The sequence below is a fragment of the Aquila chrysaetos genome, chromosome 7 (assembly GCF_900496995.4).
Source record: "Aquila chrysaetos chrysaetos chromosome 7, bAquChr1.4, whole genome shotgun sequence".
In the NCBI taxonomy this organism is placed as follows: Eukaryota; Metazoa; Chordata; class Aves; order Accipitriformes; family Accipitridae; genus Aquila; species Aquila chrysaetos.
Genome location: NC_044010.1, coordinates 11,551,775 through 11,570,844, shown reverse-complemented (window position 1 = coordinate 11,570,844; position 19,070 = coordinate 11,551,775). Strand labels below are relative to the sequence as shown.

At 39.3% G+C, this 19,070-nt stretch overlaps 1 protein-coding gene across 2 annotated transcripts in view; it reads left to right on the top strand.

Annotated features, from left to right (window-relative positions):
- The window catches only part of GUCA1C (guanylate cyclase activator 1C), a 36,455-nt gene extending 24,305 nt beyond the window's left edge, over window positions 1-12,150 (top strand). For both annotated transcript variants that reach the window (XM_030020445.2, XM_030020446.2), the window contains exons 2-4: window positions 4,083-4,232; window positions 7,009-7,096; window positions 10,159-12,150. In XM_030020445.2, coding sequence (XP_029876305.1) covers window positions 4,083-4,232; window positions 7,009-7,096; window positions 10,159-10,289 — 369 coding nt within the window. In that variant the 3' untranslated portion in view covers window positions 10,290-12,150. The remainder of the gene's footprint in view (window positions 1-4,082; window positions 4,233-7,008; window positions 7,097-10,158) is intronic.
- Window positions 12,151-19,070: the final 6,920 nt, after the last annotated feature.

The following is a 19,070-nucleotide window of genomic DNA, read 5'->3' as shown; positions in this document are numbered from 1 at the left end:
CCTGGTGTCAGGTTGAATTTAGAGCTTTTTCAGGAGCAAATTTTGGAGACAAGACATTGGTTGTTGTGTATAGACTCTTGGTAGAGTGCTCAGTGCTCCAAGACAATGAGTTCACCCATCGTGGGGTTTTGCAGGGACAGAAATTGTCCCTTTCCACATGCATAGCCATGGTGCGTGGTGGGAGACGGCCGGCTATCCCAGTAGCACTGCATCAACACTGCTAGGAAATCACTCTCAGGTAAGATCTAGGCAGCCAAAATGCCAAGTTCCCATCATTCTGGCCCAACCTTGAATTACCGTGCCGTTTAAGATCAGCTGTGTATTCATAGCAGACAAGTCAATTATTTTTAATCTGTATTCAAATAGTTTGAAGCTGTGAGAGTTTTTTAAGGACCTGTGAAGATTAGCAACACTATTCTGGGATCTGAATGATAATGCCCTCCTACAGCTCCCCGGCTGGGGTATTAATTGCTGTTGTGTAACGCTACGGTCCCTCAGTGCCCAGCTTTGCTCTCACAGGACGCACATCCCCATCCTCACCGAACAAAAGCGAGCAGCCTCCAGCAACTGCACACAGGCTGACATTCTCAAGCAAAAACATCTCATAAAAAGACAACATTAAACTGCTTTCTCCTCAGGAGATCCAGTAACTAATGAACAACTGAAATGGGGCCTGGGCCCTGGGCAGAGGCAGTCAGGGCTGGTGGTGCCCTCGGGGCCATGAGGACCAATTTTATATCATCAGCAAATTCGCCTTCCAGTTTTGGAGCCGCCTTTTGTCTTTGTTTTGTGAATCAAACTGTTCCAAGCAGCTTAAAAAAAATCACTCATCAGTGAAAGCAAAACAAGTTACAAAAACACAGCATCAAAGGGCACAAACGCATGCACAACCATAAGGCATCCTTAAGCTTATAGTTCATCTGATGAAGCTGTTAAGAGACTAAAAAAAAAAGTATATATTTTTATTTTGTCTACTATGCTAAGCAGAAAGTCCAGAAGACTTTGAGGCATGTAAAGGAAGTTTTGAACCCATTTGTTTTGTGTGTCTCCGGCCCACTCCTCAGAACGGCATTAGGAGATTTCTGCCCCGCTGTTTTACACCGTATCCAAAGGGGATACCCTGTGAGCTTTCCCCAGCCGGCTCTGCCCATTTGGCCAGGGAAGGGAGCTGGACTTCACCATCCTTCCAGATGCCCATAGTATCCCACTGTAATGTGCTGCAGCCGAGGAAGGCAGGGCAAGTGCCGTGCAGACATGGAAAATAAGCCTTCACGCACAAGAAGTGCATCCATCACCCAAATCTGTCCAGTATCCTAAGCAGCCAAACAAGCAGGCTTCACCAGCATTAACTCCATTTAATAAAAATATTAGAAAGTTGCCCTTTGGAATAACAGAGTAAACCACCAGAAGTAAATTATTTATAACTTCCACCACTGGTAATCATCTCTGCTTATTATGTTGTTGGGTTTTTTGTTTGGATTTTTTTTTTCATTTTATTTTATTATTTTTACAGTAGCCCTTTGCTTGTGATTTACTGACTTCCTAATGAGCAACAGATGCTTTACTGTGTGCGCTGCACAGAGTGAAGTTTTACAGAGCCTGGAGACATGTAAGAACCTACCTAGATACTTGCATTGTGAATGGTTATAAAGCAGCAGATGGGTAAATCAGCACAGCAGTATTCTTTTAATAACATCATAACACATTTATTGTATTATTTGTTGTACTCACAGAACCACAGGATGATCTTCATAGGTTACTGTTACAATTTTTTTCATTATTTAATGTACTATTCTGAGGCTCTTGGATGCTACTGCAAAAAGTGCAGTATTTCTCTTTATCTAAGAAAGCTCTGTATATGTGTAACAAGATCACCATAGCCTTCTGCATCACGTAAACATTTGCGTTTCTACCTACAATGTATGGTTTTTGGTGTAGAAAGGAAAACCAGTATATTTCTCATCAATGTTTTTGTGCAATGCTTCTGGGTACTGCATCATGTAGATAAACATATCTGCCTTCTCAGTATTTCTATTCCTGGTGCACTGGCTGCTGAGGTTAACATGTCACCGGTGGTCTTTGCATGTCTACAGAATGTGGCTGGGGCTTTCCTGGTAACTACAATTTCTCTCAGGTGTTTTTCAGAGGTGGGAGTTTTCTGTCCTTGGCCTTCAGTCAGACAGCCAATCGATCCACCAGATCAGAATTACACAGCCAGACACATTAAGGTGATTATTATGTTGTCCAAACTTCTGATACTTTGTCAGAGCAACAACAGCGACACCAAGACACAGGAAGAAAGTAAACAAAATACTATTTTCCAAAATCCAAAGTGAAATGTAAGGGAGAAAGAAGAAAATTAATCTGGTCATGGACATCCACCAAACCTAAAATTAATCTGTAGTTTCATAAGGAGTATGAAAAGCAATAACAAGGCAGCAATGTGAAATGCATCTAACCACATTCTTAATAGATCTATCAAATCAGATGATGGAAATGTAATCAGCAAAATAAACCTTGCCCTCCAGTAAAATACTTGATCAGACGCTTCTTGAAACAATATTTGCAAAACTGAAATTCAAGCTGGTGTGCCAAAAAGGAGCATAAAGTTTGCAGTACACGGTGTGTCATTTTTTGGTAAAGCATCTGCTTTTAATACTGGGCCTAATCTTGTTTGAAAACTACATGCAGTTACTGCCAAATTTTATTTAATCCCAAACAGTGGTTGAATAGTGCCTTTGCCTTTGCTGTGTTTGCAATTAGAGTAAATCCAGCAACCACAGCAGAACCTGCACAGAGAGTCTGTGAAGCAATGGTCAGTCTGCACAAGTTACGCACGCACCATTTCTGCATGTACATTGAATCCAGTGTGTTTGAAACATTGGATTTACCTCTTAGGTGCTACCCTGCTGAACAGCCTCGCACAGAATTCAAAACAAGCAGTACAAGTATGGCAATGAGTTGCACCGCACCTTTACAGGACTTCTTTTCCTTTAGCCTAGTACAGTCTCAAGGACAGATTAATGCCTGCTGATTGCAAAACCTCAACTGGCAAGACGTGCATTGATATATGACAATAAAAATAAGTAACACGCTAAACCTACTAGATACTCATCCAACCTTCTCTTCTCAATCACAGGCCATCTGAAACTGATGACGCTTTCCAACGTTTTCCAAGCAATTGGATTCTGACCAATGTAAAGATCACAAGATTAAATTTACCAGCTGTTAATTCTTTTTATATGCACATGAAAAACAGTTGGAGCAAGTACTCTCCAAATTCAGCAACTGTTTCTTCCATCCTCACCGCATTTTTGTAGAAACAGAGGAACTGTCACAGTAGCTTGGACCACCTGACCATGGAGGCCTGTCCTTGACAGATTTCCATCAGTAGCTTCAGAGAAGGAAGCAGAAAATAGGGAATTAAATCAATCTGAAATGCTCTTTCCCTATGAATATTCCTCCAGTCCTCACTATTTAGAAACTAGTTTATGACTTGAAGGCTTTATATCCCATGCAAAATGCATTTATTCAAGAGAGACCTGATGTTTATATGGATAAACCACAGTACCTGGGGTTCATGCCAGGTTATTGGTTACCATGTACAACACTTAGTACATGATCTCTCAGATGAGTAACACCTGGAGCAGCTCTGTTGCACTGGAAATCATCCGTCGTTCTGCAGTACCCATATGAATATAAGCAACTCTGCTTAGACATCTCATTGGTACCAAACCAGATATCCCAGACTCCCCTTTTTTGCATGTGGAAGTCTACTACAAAACTCTTTCTCTTATCATCAAAAAGTGTCAATAACAATCGCTCAGAACAGATTTGCCCCCCACCCTCGCTGCCCCCAGCTTTCAGGGGAGAACAAAAGTGTCTGTGCTAACACCCCTTCCCATAGTACTTCCAGTTGAGCTCATCCTTTTTAAACACCACAGGAGATTTCTGTGTTAAGGTGCTTTATAAATCAGTGTGGATTATAGTGAATTTGGTGACCTGTTTCTGTGAAATTGCCAGAATTAACAGAAAACCAATGTTGTTAAATATGTTTTTTTCTCTCTCTCTCTCTCTCTTAGGATGGATTTATAGACTTCTTGGAGTTCATAGCTGCAATAAATTTGGTTATACGAGGGAAAATTGACCAAAAATTGAAGTGGTATTTTAAGTTATATGATGCGGATGGAAACGGATGTATTGACAAAAAAGAACTATTAAGCATATTCACGGTAAGCAAGTTAGGACCAATAGCAAGAGCATTTGACACAGTGCATTGCCCCTGAAACAGTGGTTCATCATGTGTTGTAAATGGATTGTCTGTACCTTACCTAATGTTTTACAGTTGTAAAACCAGAATTGTTCTGGCTAGTGACATTCCTGCCATTATTTTCCTGCTTATTGAAGTAAATGTATCTAAGTAGTATTTGACTTTAAAACATAGCTCTACAGATATAATGCTTTACTGAAAGTGAAAAACTGTAGAAACAGTAGAGACATTATTGTGATAAACTATACTATAAGGCAGGGTAGAACTGAAGCAGCATAATGAATAAAACAGCTGTTTACAAGTGTTTGTGCCAGTCAGTTGTGGAAAACTGGCTTCTCAAACTGATCTTGCTGCAAGAAACAATACACGTCATCAACATATTCCAATATTTTAATTTTTTGAAAGGCTTTTAGATTTGTTTACTACAAATGCCATTACTCCTATTTTAAAATTAAATTGGGGTAATTTAATTTTACCATGAAATCATGCAGTGACATCCAAATACAAATATTGTATAAAATTTTGCAGAAAATGGGTCCATTTCAAACCCATAAAACCAGAGCGGTGAAATTCTTTCTTTAAAATGATTTATGTATTTTTCAACCTGCTCTAGTGAAATAGTATTTTGCACTTCAGTAGCTGCTTTCATCTAAAAGGTATTACAGGGTTCCTTGCAAATATGAATGACTTAATACTGCTCCCTAAATGTACAGGACTCGTTACAGATCAAGGTTTTGCTGCAAGGAGCATAAAATCGAAATAGGGATTTAATGTCATAATAAACAAGGAACATACTCTTCCTGGATTCTGTGCTGGTGCCTGGCTAGTCATTGTTAGAGACTTTCAAGAGCTGCTGCTCACATTAAAAGGAACTGGAGCCAGATGGAGCCACGGGGTCAAACAAATAAGGTTGATGCGTCACCTTCTAAAGAGCAATTTTCTAAAGGTAGACGGAGAGGCTGCATCTCCCAGATTTCTCCTCATTTAAGACTAATGACATCTTTCTTTTGCAGATATTCTGCGTCATTTTTCACCCAGAGGCAATGAGGCAACTGTGTTTTGTTTTGGGCTTTATCCAAAAAGAGAATTAAAATCCTTTTAATGTAAAGAAGATTTCTTTTTCAACTTACCTGTTTTTAAAACCAGTTTAAACCTCTGTGTGTTTTCTTTTCTTTTGGAGTATGGGAACTTTAACTTAAACCTGCTTAAGTCATTTGACCTAGGCTAGATTAAAATCAGTGGGCTCTAAACAAAAATAAAAATAAAGGCTCACAGCCATTAGGGGCCCTCCTTATACTAAGCATCAGTAAGCAAGGGTTTGTCCAAAAAGATATGATGTCATATCTGAGACATTAATTTAAATCACAGAAGTCCTATTAAAACTTCATATGTCCCTACAGCTATGCAAACTTTGGACCAGCAGATCATTATCAATGATTAAAATTCCTTCCAGACAACCATGGACCCTCTCAATGCCTTTTAACAGCCCAGTTATTTTATTATTTAAGGTGACTCTGTGGTAGTCAGTGATTCAAGTACTTCAGGAACCACTGCTTTACTCTTAGCGCTACAACAAATTTAACTGTGGCAGGAGTACAACTTTCTGCTGAAGACTGCATCAGGGTCAGACATATGGAACACCAAAAGTAGCTAAAGTATGAATTAGTAATACAAACAAGTTTACGTACCTATTTTTGTAAAATTCTTGCTGCCCTTTTGGAACTCATTTGTGCAAAGTCAGATAAAGACAGTAGTGGTCAAAAACTCCACATCAGTGCTGAATAAGTTTAACTTAACCTTTTATTTAAATATAATGAGTTCTAATATAATATCAGGAATACTGAAAGAAACAACTGGCATATATGGTGAATTATTTCACACAACACAGTTCATCTCAAGATAATTCAGGTGTAGAAAAACAAATTCTATAGTATGCACATTATAGAACATATATGCATGTGTATTTATAAATATATATGCACGTATTTTCCCAGTCAATTACTAATTGGGATATTGAGTTTGAATCCAACTCTTTAAACACATGCTTGTTGCATCTGAACCACTGGCTATTAACATATAGGCTCCTATTTTATTAACCTGAATGACCACCAAATGCAAAAATTACTGTCTCAGTGAATGGGATACAATTTAGCAAAAATATTCATTTATATCTTATACCTTTATACCAAATATTGGGTCCTTTTTGCCACAGAAAAAGTAGAGGGGAAACTTCTGGCTTTCTTAATTTCTATGGAGGACAAGTAAATTACGCCAGCTTCCAGGACTGCTGGTCTGACTTTATTTGTGACTACTAAATTAAGCATGTCTTAATAGAAAAATGACTTGGGCTTTCTCCTCATGTGCTTTCGGCTGTGAAAAATAATACTCTATTTAAATCACACAGACCATAGGGCACTCTCTAAAGACACAGAACTCTCTAGGGCAAGATAAGAATGCTGGTGTGGAATCTAAAGCGTATTGCAAAGCAGAGGTGCCACATGGTTTCAGAAGACCTTCAGAGATATGTAAATTAGCCTGTAATCTTCAGGCTGTGTTATGTTAATTAAATTTCCAATCCTCATTACTGAAGATTTACTTGAAATAGCTATTTATTTAGCAATTTTTGAAAGGGTTGGTGAACTAAAGAGCTGCATCGCAATTACTGCAGTTGCCAGCGTATTGTTTTCACAACTTGATGGAAAAATGTCTGAAAGAACTTTCTGCATTTCTGCCTTTAGGCTATCCAGGCTATTAATGGCCACACCAACATGTCTGCCGAAGAGTTCACAAACATGATATTTCAGAAGATAGATGTGAACAATGACGGTAAGAATCTAGGTTTTCTTGGCATTGGCAGGGATTTTCCCCCATAACCAAGTATGGGATCAAGAGGGGAGTTGAAGGCACTACTGCAGGACTGACTGTTTTAGACAAACCGAAAGCCTGAATCTGTTTGTCTTTACTCATATATTACTTCAGCTTTACAGTGAAGTGTTAGTCAACTTGACTTAAGCTGACAGAGGAATTACATGCAGCAGGGGCTAAAACATGGAGGTCTTGCACTGTTCATCCAAAATGCCAGTACTCTGGTTGCACGGCAAAATGAAAGTGTCATTGAGATTTTTTTTAGTATATTTGTGTTGGCTTAATCTAAAATGGATAAGAAAACCAATTAAGAAGCATGGTTGCACAGGCTCTAGCACGTTCTAAAGACTGGACAGCATATTGGATGTCCCTTGAAGGCTGATCGTTAACACATGCTAAGACACATGCTTCTGTTTTTTCTCAAGATAGCTAGATTAAGCCAATTGGACTTGCATTTGGAAACTAAAACTTTAATTCACTGCTTCAAAGTTGTTTCTAATAGAAAACCTGCCGCATGTGTCTTCCCCCATGCTTCTAATCATGAAGATCTTCCCTCCACTGGCAATTATGTTTTACATCAGTTACTGCAATCATTGACAAATTAGGAATATTAGGAAAGCACTGCAGAGCAAAATCAGATCCCAGCCAGGAATGTGGGGCATTGTTTTGTTCATTTTTCTGGTCTTATTTGGTGTATTAAGGTTACTTTTAAAAAAAGCTGTTTGTGATATATAATCAAAGTATAAACAGTGATCTTGTGATGCATATGAATAACTCGTGCAGGACTTTTTCCCCACCTGCTTGGCCCACCTTTTGGGTGAAGGCAAATTACCAAAGGACTCCAAATAACATACAGTCATATCCTAGAATCTAACCCAAATTCTATGATTATTTGTACCTTGGCCACTGCTTCGACCATATGTTTACTGCAAGTAATAATTTTATCTGAGCTAGACCATCAGCTGAAAAAATAACTTCTGTGTCTTACATTTTAGCAATGAAATGCCAGAACATGAATTATTCAGAATTCTCTTCATAATACTCCCATTTCAAACTGCTTTCCACAGTTAGTTATTTTTCAAATAGCTGCAAAACAGCAGGACTAGCTTCACCTGAGGAATGGGACAAATTTTACCAAGTTTGGCTTAAACTATGCTACCTCATTGTAGCTTCTTATTAAAGAAGAGGGCAAATAGACAAGTTGCAATGTCCTTCCTCGCATTAAAATACAAGAAAGAATCCCATGGTTGTAAGGAGCAATTCTTAAACCAAATCTGATGGCTTTGCAATTTATTTTCATTAGCTCAAGGAAACCTGAGACCCATCACAGTTGCAGTGAGTCTGGGCATGCCAGTGTAACTACATCTTGCTGGTAACTGCAGCGGTTTTTGTCTGCTTGCACGCTGGTACTGGTACCTTGAAATATATAGCCTGGGATTAAGAGGAGGGAATTCAAGATCAGTTGACCTGCATAAGCAGGAAAATGATGCAGGGTGTCCATCTGACAAGTCTAGGAACCCCATCCACCCAAAGACCTCAGCCAAAGGCAATAGAGAGGGAAGGAGATGGGACGTAAGAGGAGTGCCTGGGATAGGAGGAGAGATTGGAGGAAGTGAGCGGCCGAGCAGCAACGCAGGACAATGCAGGCAAGCGTACGGAGACGGCTTGTTCTGTCTCTGCTCCTGGGATGATTATATAAGGGCACTGGTGTTGAAAGAGGCGGCACGAACATTCTCAGGGCACTGCACGCCAGCCCCTGGAGAGGGTCTTACTCCTCTCAGTGAAGTCTAAGAGCCAGCACTTCAGTCAAATGACGTCTTTCCACTTTAATAGTGTGTATATGAGCCTGCTCACCGGTGCAGTGAGGACCCATATGCCTAAAGAGGAAGCAGCCTTTACTGCCCGTGGGTAGAAAGTGGTTTTCATATTTTTTCAAATGCTGATCATTTTTCTTTTTCACATCAGATGAACTTTCCAAGGTTGCCATGCACAAAAAACAAAACACAAAAAAACTCTGGGGAGTACTTAAATCCAAAAATAGCCAAAAGTCATCCAGCTAAACATTCACCAGAAGGGCATGCGATTTGAATCACTGCTCCCCTGCACCCTGGGGCCCTAAGTCATCCAGCTATCTTCCTCTTTGTCTGGCCTCTTGTAATTTCTTATTGCAGTGAGAAATCATTCATTGTTGTGATTTTAACAAGAATCTTTGAACCGTTCTCAGAAAAAAAGATCCGGCTCGTCCTATTAAACCAAGTTCTGCTTCCTCTCTCAGAGAAAAACAGTATCACTGGAATAACTTCTAACCACAGAATTGTGTACACTCCTGTGCACCATGCAAGCACAGACATGCCTAGGACTGGCCTTTGCCTTTGCTGACAAGGAAGTGAGCAGGAAAAGAGGAATAATGCTAAATGATATTCCTGCTCCTCAATAAAAGAGATTTTACAGTTGTCTCGCAACTTCCAAGGTATTACCTGATTTTGACATAAGACCAAAAAATCACGCTCTAAATGACCATTTCAGTTGCTTGGAAGAATTTCTCTAATCAAACCACTTAACCAATTTTTTTACTACGTCTTATTGTGGCTCCAAATAATCCTAGGAGTCAACACAAGGAGTATGCCTGGTAATCCTCAGCAAATCACACCCTAATCTGTTAAAACCAGCTGTAAGATAAATTCCAGTTAGCTCAGTGAGAATTGGTCCATACATCTAAATTCAGCCTTGATAGAAGCTTCATTAGTACCCATTTTTACACATTTCTGTCACCATAGATGCTAAGCACTCACAGTGGTCTTAGACTTCAGTGAAAGGTGTGTTTGATTTCTTTTAACAGAAAAAAGCAAGTATGAGTTCTAGTATCTGATGCAAAGTGGGAAAAGATTAGAAAATATTCTGCCTGCATTTGCCTATCAGCAGAGAACAGGGGACCTTCCTGAGGGATTCAATCCAGTATGAATGGCCTTGTGTTGGGCTGAGAGTGATTGCTGGTTCCTAAGGAGTATCTGACTTCCTTTTAGGGGAACTGACTTTAGAAGAATTCATCAGTGGTGTGGAAAAAGACAAGGACCTAATGGAATTGATTACGAAAAGTTTTGACCTTTCCAACGTACTCAAAGTCATACAGAACGGCAGAAGACACAGCATCTGAAGGATCCAGTGACGGATGTGGCATCTGTGTCATCATTTCAAGGAAGATAATATTGATGCATTCAGAGAGCTTGATGTCGCCAAAGCCTGCCCAGGCAATACTGAGCAGTCTGCTCCAGGAGTAACAATTTTCACTCTTGACTCCATCTCTCTCCTTTTCTTTTCTTTATTCTTTATAATGACTGTGGCAGCCACAGAACACAAACCTTTGCCCACATATAACAGAAAAGCTATTTGATGCAGTACAAATAACTTCTTTGGTCTCTATGAACACTGTTCAGAGTAATCAATAAAATAACGAAAATATCGCAAAATGCAACCTTTCTAGAAGACACAGAGTTAATAAATTTATTCTTTTAAGCACAGGCTCTTTAACCTACTACCTAAAGTGTGGATATAAACTTCTAGGTAGGACTGGGTTCTATCCGGATCAATTAAGAATGAAGCCTGGTTTGCATTAACTTAACGTTTGCTCTAACCAGTACTCAAAATTGGAGTAGGTTCTCTGGGAAACAACTCAGCTTAATATTACCGAGATATGCATTCTCCTCAACAAGCTGTCTACCACTCTTGATTTTATTACAACTGTAAATTAAAATAATGTGATGTTTTGATGGTTTTGGCAGGGTTCAGCTACTGTTCTTTCAAATTAACCTTTTACAGAAGCGCTGGAATGAAATTTTGTTATCTTTGTAGAGTAAAATTAGATGTTCAAAGAATAGCTAAAACCAAATCATTTTGTAAGCACTCTGTTTTCCCAGAGATTTGTGTCCTTTGACTTGTATGTCCTCCTTTTCAAAACAATTCAGTTTCACTGGGCTCTTTGCCATGGCTGTATGAGACAAAAGGTAAGAGGTATCGTGACTAGTTCCTTCCTGCTGGTGGAACTGCTGGCTTCTGCCAAACAGACTGTTCAACAGCTGAATTCTTCCTGCCTTTGCCTGAGAAGGAGTACTAATTTAGGTATCTTTGCCCTGCTCAGATACCCGGCTGAAAGCTTTTAGCAATTTAGTCTCTCTGAGACTTCTACCTTCTTTCAAGTTGGGTTGCAATTGTCTCTGAACGCGGTAGCTGTTAGGAGTGCAGGGATTCACAGATGGCATGATCACATATGCCTCATTTTCTTAGGAAACCAGACTGAAAACAACTCAACCTTACTTTATAAATAACATGATTAATTCTATGAGCTGAAATGGAACTGCACGAACTGTCTGCAAAGGGAAAATTATAGTTCTCTCTGGCTCTGTTGGGATTGATACTCTCTCAAGTCTGCAACAAGTTTTGTCAAATTACTACATTATATCAGAAGAATAAGTTCTCCTTGGCTGACAGTGCCCTGCAGGCATCACACTCATATTAGTTATTGTTAGAAGCATCAGCTTTATGCAAAATAATTTGTGCATGGATTGGTGCAGGTTGAATGAAACAATTATTAAGATTTCAATATGAAAATGTTTTTCTTCCAAATTCATTTCAAACCCATGTCCATTTGCACATGAAATGTGCTCCATCATCTGCACTTATCCCAGGTTCTGTTTGATCAATGGAATATACTGAAAGTATGCAACATGCATCACTTGACATTATAAACAGTTCTGACATTATAGTTCTGACATTTGAATCTTTTATATCCTTTCCAAAAAAAAAAAAATTATGTATGAGATTGCTGGTGGTTCAAATTTTAAGTTCTTGTATTTATTCATCATTGGCACATTAATATGTCATTGTCAGTATCCGTTTTCTCACACCCAGGCTTCAAAAAACCACTTTTCTCAATCTAGTGCTTTTGCATTTAGATCCTACGAGGGTGGTGTCCTTCAGAATTGGCTTTAAAATATTTAAAATAAAATGGTCCAATCTAAGCAGTTTGGGTGTATGGGAACAGCTGTGTTTTGGATTTTTGCTTTTAAACCAATGAAGTTACAGACTTTGAAAAATGACTATTATCTATGTACACAGTCTTTTTTTTATAAAGGGATTTTAAAGAGAGTATTTCCATTTAAATTTGTCTAATTTTTCCATGTAACTGTAATTATATGAAGTGAATTACCAATCCAGGAGGAGTGTTGTGTTTTATTAAAAGGGTTTTTTAATAAGTTGATTAACATAAATTTCCTTTAATTACTTAAGCACAATTTGATACACAGCTGCTTAAGATAAATGCATGATGGCCACAATGTTCTATTGGTCTCATTCTTCTAAATCTGTCAGCTGCTCATCAAGTGTATCAGTGAAATCAGGTGGCACATGGAAACCTGTCAAGTGTGACCGCCCCCCCAAAGTCTTGTTCTGAAACATGAAGCTGCAACTCGTCACGGTGCAGGTGCTTTGTAGTCATGAAGGAATATTGTAAGTTGACCTGACTATCGAAATGTTTATTGCTAGTTGAATAGACAGCAGAAAAGGAAAAAGAAAGCTCAGTGTTAGCTCATGTTATGTACACACCTTCGCAAATACTGAAGTGGTTAAGGGGCAGTGTTGAGCCACTGATCCTGAAGGCTGCCAGAGCCCACAGGAATGCTTTTGCTTCAAAGCCCTGCATGGGAGAGAAAAAACACTATAGCACATGCTCTCAAGAAGTGTCTTTGTCAACAAGATTGATGCAGATGCCAGCTGTGAGCGTCTAGAGAAGCTGGGCTGCCTATATCATCATCACAGAGGGGTAGGTTTTAATTAAGATAGATGTGCACTGAGAATGGCTAATCATTTTGTCACCATATTCACCTTGGAAAGAATCACAGGTTTCAAATTCACTCTGTGCAGTTGGGTGAGCTTTGCCAATCAACAGGGTAATTGGTAGTTTCTTTTCTAATATAAGCTCTTTTACTGTTAAGAAATCCTTATGACTTTATGTTCTTTCTATTGCATCCAAACAACTAAAGGTAATTAGTGGTGACAGTCCCCTTTTTGAACAATTCTTAATCGTCCTAAAATTATCTCATTTTCTTTTCTGGTAGCTCAATATGCTAGGAAAATAAATAGGTACTTTTTCTTCTGAGAATCTGAGAATTCAAAGCCACAAGGAAACTGCCTTTTGTTGTAGATATGAAATTGCTTAAGCATTAACAGGCATGATCAAACCTTATGCCATAGTTACGCATCCCTGACAAAGTGGGAGGATAGCTTGCTGTGGTGTGGAAAAGATCTCACAGCTGCATTTAATTTTTTACCTTATGTAAGATTAGCTGTACCATACAAACTGTAACAGCTAAATATTTGATTAAATATTCAAAGCTTGGGTTCCCTGTGTGCAAGAATTTATGTCCATTTACTAGATACTAGATCAAGATTTTCCACATGGAAAGATTTCTCGAAGTCTTGCATGATTACAGAAGTTGCTGAAGATATCAGGGAGGGATTTTTAATCACCATTTTTAAAACTTCTGTTAAATACAGTAGAATATTCCAAAAATAGGAAATGTATGTAGCTTTACACTGTACTTTTTGACTTGCCCTTATTAGAAAGCTGCGGCAGAAAACACCCTAAATATGTGATTTTAACATGGCAAAATCTAGCTGACTTTAGGTTGTAAGAGCTCTGTCTGAAATAACAAGCATAATGACCCATCTCTTGCTGGAACAGGCTCTTCTCTCCAGTCCCTGCCCAAATCGTTTGCGTCATTGGCGTTTCTGTTAACCCTTGCTTTATTCTCCAGTGACCTGACAACTTCTTCTGACCTAAAGATCAGGAAAGGAGCCACTGCTCAGGTGGTACATGTAGCAGGCAGGGAACCTTTCAGTTCTACAGCCTGAGCTGAAGACAAAGCTCTGGGTTTCAATGAAGGTAGAGGGATTGACTTGAAAAGTGATGTCTTATGCTTAGGCCTGCACTGCTTTTTGCCTTACAGCAGCCATGTGAGAGGAGGTTCAGCCATCAAAGGTAACCTAACTGCCAAAGACAATTATTCTAAAAGATCTCCTGTATAACTGCTTAATTTTTATTTTCACCTCCTCTGTAGTAGAACTGTAAGAGAATTTAAGACAGCTTGCTACACAGTTGTTACTGCACTTACAAACAACACTATAATGAAATACTAACTTCTGAGTTGCTAAATCATCAAATGCTACTGGCTCCGGTTTGAATGTCTCGTTGCTTTTAGTAAGGACTGAACTTCTTGTCTCATTTAAAGCTGTACTGTTTACAAAAAAATGTAGATTAACCCATGTCCTGTGCAGAATACTGGAGAGACTGGGAGGGTAGAAGGGAGGGAGTCACAGAACACTCAAAAAGGGAAAAAGAAGCAGGGGAAGAAACCTATAGAGGCAGAGGAGGTAGAGGGTATCAGGCCCCATGAAAGGGACATCATCGTGTGACAACCTCTGGCCCTAAGGGACATGCTCTAGAAGAAAGTCCAAATGTCAAAGTATGGAAAAGAGGAAAAGGAGGAGAGATTAAAGCTATGAAGAACCACGTTCATGTTGTGACTGTTCTGTGCCTCAGATGATACTTGACAACTCAATTGCTTCTACAAGTGCTCAACAAAACCTTAAACAAAGTATATAGTATTTCACCTGGGACTGTGTCTGAGATTTGGCTTTCCTTGCTGCCCTAATGGAATTGCAAAACTTTTCCAACAATGCACTGTTGAAGAGCCCAAAAGAGGTCATACACACTATCCTGCATATGCCTACCTCCTGCACAAAGGTACAAACCAAAATTGCCTTCTAAGACTGTCTAGCAATCAGGTTAGTAAAATGACAAACAAGGAATCTGAAATAGTGATAATCTGCACCAGCAGTTTTTTCTACCTGAGGATAGTGTTGGGGCACTACTGCTACTGCACCTGATTTCTCAAATACCAAGGTCAAACCTCTCAAGATGTCTTCTGTTTCTTTGCAGAGGATGTTCAAGAGCCCGGCAAAACAATTGTACCTTTTGTTGTTCCTCTCTAGATCATTTTCATTAGCTGTCCAAGTTACCAAGGTATCAACAGGTGTGTTGGCATGTAGAATTTTGCATGCTGTGGAAAACTATTTATTTGGGAAACACAGTCATTTCTTCTCTCACAGGTCACTAAACAACCTCTGAATGGCAATGGTACTCAAGCACTGTTTTTCACAGCTGAGTCTGAGCAACTGATCTAAAGAAAAAATGGTTGGTATTCCATTCTCCTATCCCATGAGCCATCTAGTCTTCCAGCTTTTTGAATATACATAGCAATTACAGGTCTTTTAAACCCCACCTTTCTTGGAAAACTCAAACGTACACTCAGAATGATAAATGAATGTGTACTTACGGACCATTTGTGGTCCCATATAAGTCAATGATCCCATTGATTGCAAACCAGAACAGAATTTCTTCATGCCAACATCTAAAGAATATATCAAATTCTTGATTTATTCAGAATCTTACTAACCTTTTATGCAGCACAGTATTTCTGTGGGCTACTACAGAAGGGTGCAGGGAAGGAATGAAATAAGTATTTTGAAAACACTTTTATATATATATATATATATATATATATATATATATAAAAATGCCATGACCATTTTCCTTTTAAAAACCAATGAAATATTCATGGAAGGGGTTGACACAGTTTTGAGTGTATCAAAAGAACTTAAACTCCCATCAGGCTTCAGGCACAGCTTTTCATTCTTAGCATCCGTTCACATGTTCCTTCCATTGCTGTCCCCAAAGCAATAAAAATGATGTGGTTTTTTTACACCAGCAGCATACCTCTGGCACATAGCTTTAATGGTTCAGGACAATATGGGAAGAGTTTGCACTTTTCCTCCTCTTTTTATTTAAATTACAAATATTTGACAAACTACCTCTATCCTGGAGGATTTCAAATCCCTTCAGATTTAAAACACAGCTCACTTAAAGAGCTGCTAACAGGTAGAGGAAAAAGTTGAACATTTGCAATTAAACGGGGTTTTATTGTTCTTTCATTGTTCCTTTATTATACTAAAGGTGCTTATATCAAAAGAGGATCTTTATTCCCATGCCCCATTTATTTTTTAATTAGGTCAGTCTTTCCTTTGATATCCTGTTTACCAGCTCAGCCTCTAAAGGCAGTGTCAGCTAGCTATCAACTTCTGGTGAAGATCATAATAATTTAGTCATCTTCTAAGCAATGCAATGACTTCTAGTAACTTTCCATAAATGGTGAACACCAAACAGCTTGCAAAACACAAACTATATTTTATGACCAGAACTACCTCCAAACAGAATACTTTTTCAGTTTTCCAAGAAAGTTTGGGCTCTCCCCTAGAACTTCAAAATGAACAGGGAAAACAAATACACAAAAAATCCAAGCTTTTTAATTATCAGTCAGTTTTTTCCTAAGTATTTAAGCTGGTGAGATTCCCAAGCACCCAAGTTAGGAGCTGACTTTCCTTAGATAGTCAGTGGAAAGAGGAAGGTCTTGTAGTGGTAGGTCAGCACATCAGACCTACCATCTAAAGAAGCTGATATGAATAATCAAGCAAAATAAAGGCATAGCATTGCTCCCCAAAAAGGGAAACTCCAAAAATGACGTGTTCTGCCTGCCAGGGCTAGTAAATGCCTCTGGAGAACACAATTACAAATCTTAATTTAGTACTTCCTGGTGGGTTTGATTGTCGCAGAAAGCTGCCGGCTCTCTGAAGAGAAGCCAGATGTGCACAATAGGCAAGAAGCTATTCCTAGGACTAAAGGGAAGTGCCGATCAATGAGCTTAAGACAACCCAAATTGAGGGTGGGGACATAAGAAATGACTGTCCTGCAGGTACAAAACTTAGGGGGAAATAGTTCAACAAATAAACTAAATCATTGTTTCAGATGGAAGAGAAATCCTCAAAGCAAAATCTTTCTAGCCCTCCAGAGTTTCTCCTGAAAGTGGCGATGGCAAAGTATGTTTGCGGAAAGACAGTCCGCTGCTGGCAGGAAGGAATATTTTATGTGACAAGCAAGCAAATCAGATATGAATGGAATATGATGGGTTGTTTGTCCATATCTTTTTCCTATTCCCACTGTTTTGGTCTGCTTGTGGCTGAGGGGGTTTTTCCCCTTCCAAATTCCTTCTGTTTTTTTCTACCTGTCCAAAGTCCTGCTAGAAGCTCAAGGGAGAGGGAGTCAGACCCTGAGAAAAAACAGGAGAGGACAGATAAAAATGGCTTTCCGGCATCTGGGGAATAGCTTTGTGCTGGAGAAAACTGTTTACTCACAGATGTGCTACTCCTGCTGCTTATTTTGATTTCTTTCATTTCTGCTTTGCATTGACATTCAAGGCGCACTGAAAAGATGAACCTTCCTGTTTACTGGAAGATATAATAAAGCATCTTTTCCTATGTATGTAAAACAGAGACATCTGGAAATGAGAGCCATGGTGCAAGGAGGCCTTGTGACACTATTCCCATGACAAGGCTCTGCTTATCAGACTGAGAGAAGCATTTCACATGTTGTGGTAATTTGCAGTAAAAATTGCCACAGATGGTGTTAGTTAGTGTTTGTGGAGTTTATGAATTAGTATTTGGCTACAGATCTATCTCCACATGTTTCTGTGATACCAAAAAGAATGCAGAGATAGAGAAGCCCAAATAAACACAAGTTTTTCTTAAAGGAGGTTTTGTTGAGAATCAATTTCACTATAACCTCTGTAGCATTATAGTGACCAGATACACTGAGCTATATAAATCCAGCTCTAATTTCCAGTGTAAAAGTAATCCTAATCTATACCTGTAAATGATACCTGATCAGCTTTTGTTTTCTCACATGCTGTTAATCTATGTATGGTATCGTCTTTAAAACATATAAGTAAGAGACACAACTCCTCGACTAGCAGCTCCTGCCCAGCACCCATCATCTCCTTGTTGAAATCTTATCCCCCACCCCACAGTATAGGTCTGTGTCTGCCTTACCAGACCTTCTCTAAACAGACACGTCCAAGCAAATGTTAACCTTGTGCATCATAAGAGTAAGGCAGAAGAAAAGTGCAAAGCAATGCTTTCTTTTTCTTTCTATATTATTTGGGTATATTTTGCCAAAAAGCAGACCTATTCTTTCAGCTTAACTGAGTGTGGTGATGTGTGACACTCTAAATACTGGGTTAAGTGATGAGGAGCACAGGGTTCAGCTTGTCAAAGCAGCATGACGAACACACATACAGCTCAGAGCCATGCAATAAGCGCAGGTAGCTAGAGGTGCTGGATGATATGTGAAGGACCAGGGTATAACAGTGTACACTGGGAACTTATCTTCAAATGGGGCATTTTTAAGCATAGGTGCCATTAGGAAGCACTGTCCTGGCTTGCGTAGCAGGTCTACAGCTGGAGCTAGGGGTACTCTACTACGAATTTCCACGAGTGTTAGATGCCAAAACGGACAAGCGGATGTAGGCAAGGTGCCTTAGGACACAACAGCTCTGCAGAGCCCTATGCTCTGGACTTGTCACTTTGACTGTTTCCCTCCCAGATAAATTGGAAGAGGAGTTGGTCTAAATCTTCCTGTTGTATTTTTTCTTTTCAAGTAGGGGGATGTAGTTCCTCCTCATTGCCTTGAGAAAGGGCCTCCAAGTGCTGTGTGCATCTGTTGATGGTTCAAGGAAGTTTTCAAGGTTTTCCCTGTTCCTCTTGGCCCTGCTCCTATTTGTATCCACCTCCACCCAAGCTATGGCCACCAATGTGTTATTTTCTACCCTAGCACTTGCTACTAGGTCTTTATTCATCCCCTTTGATTTTATTTTTTTTCTGCAATCCAATCCTTAAGCCAACTTCACACAGACCCTACCTTAATTTTAAAGCCTTCTTCACGTATGAAATTTCTTCCCAATTCCTTGAAGAGATCCCACAAAAGGCAGCA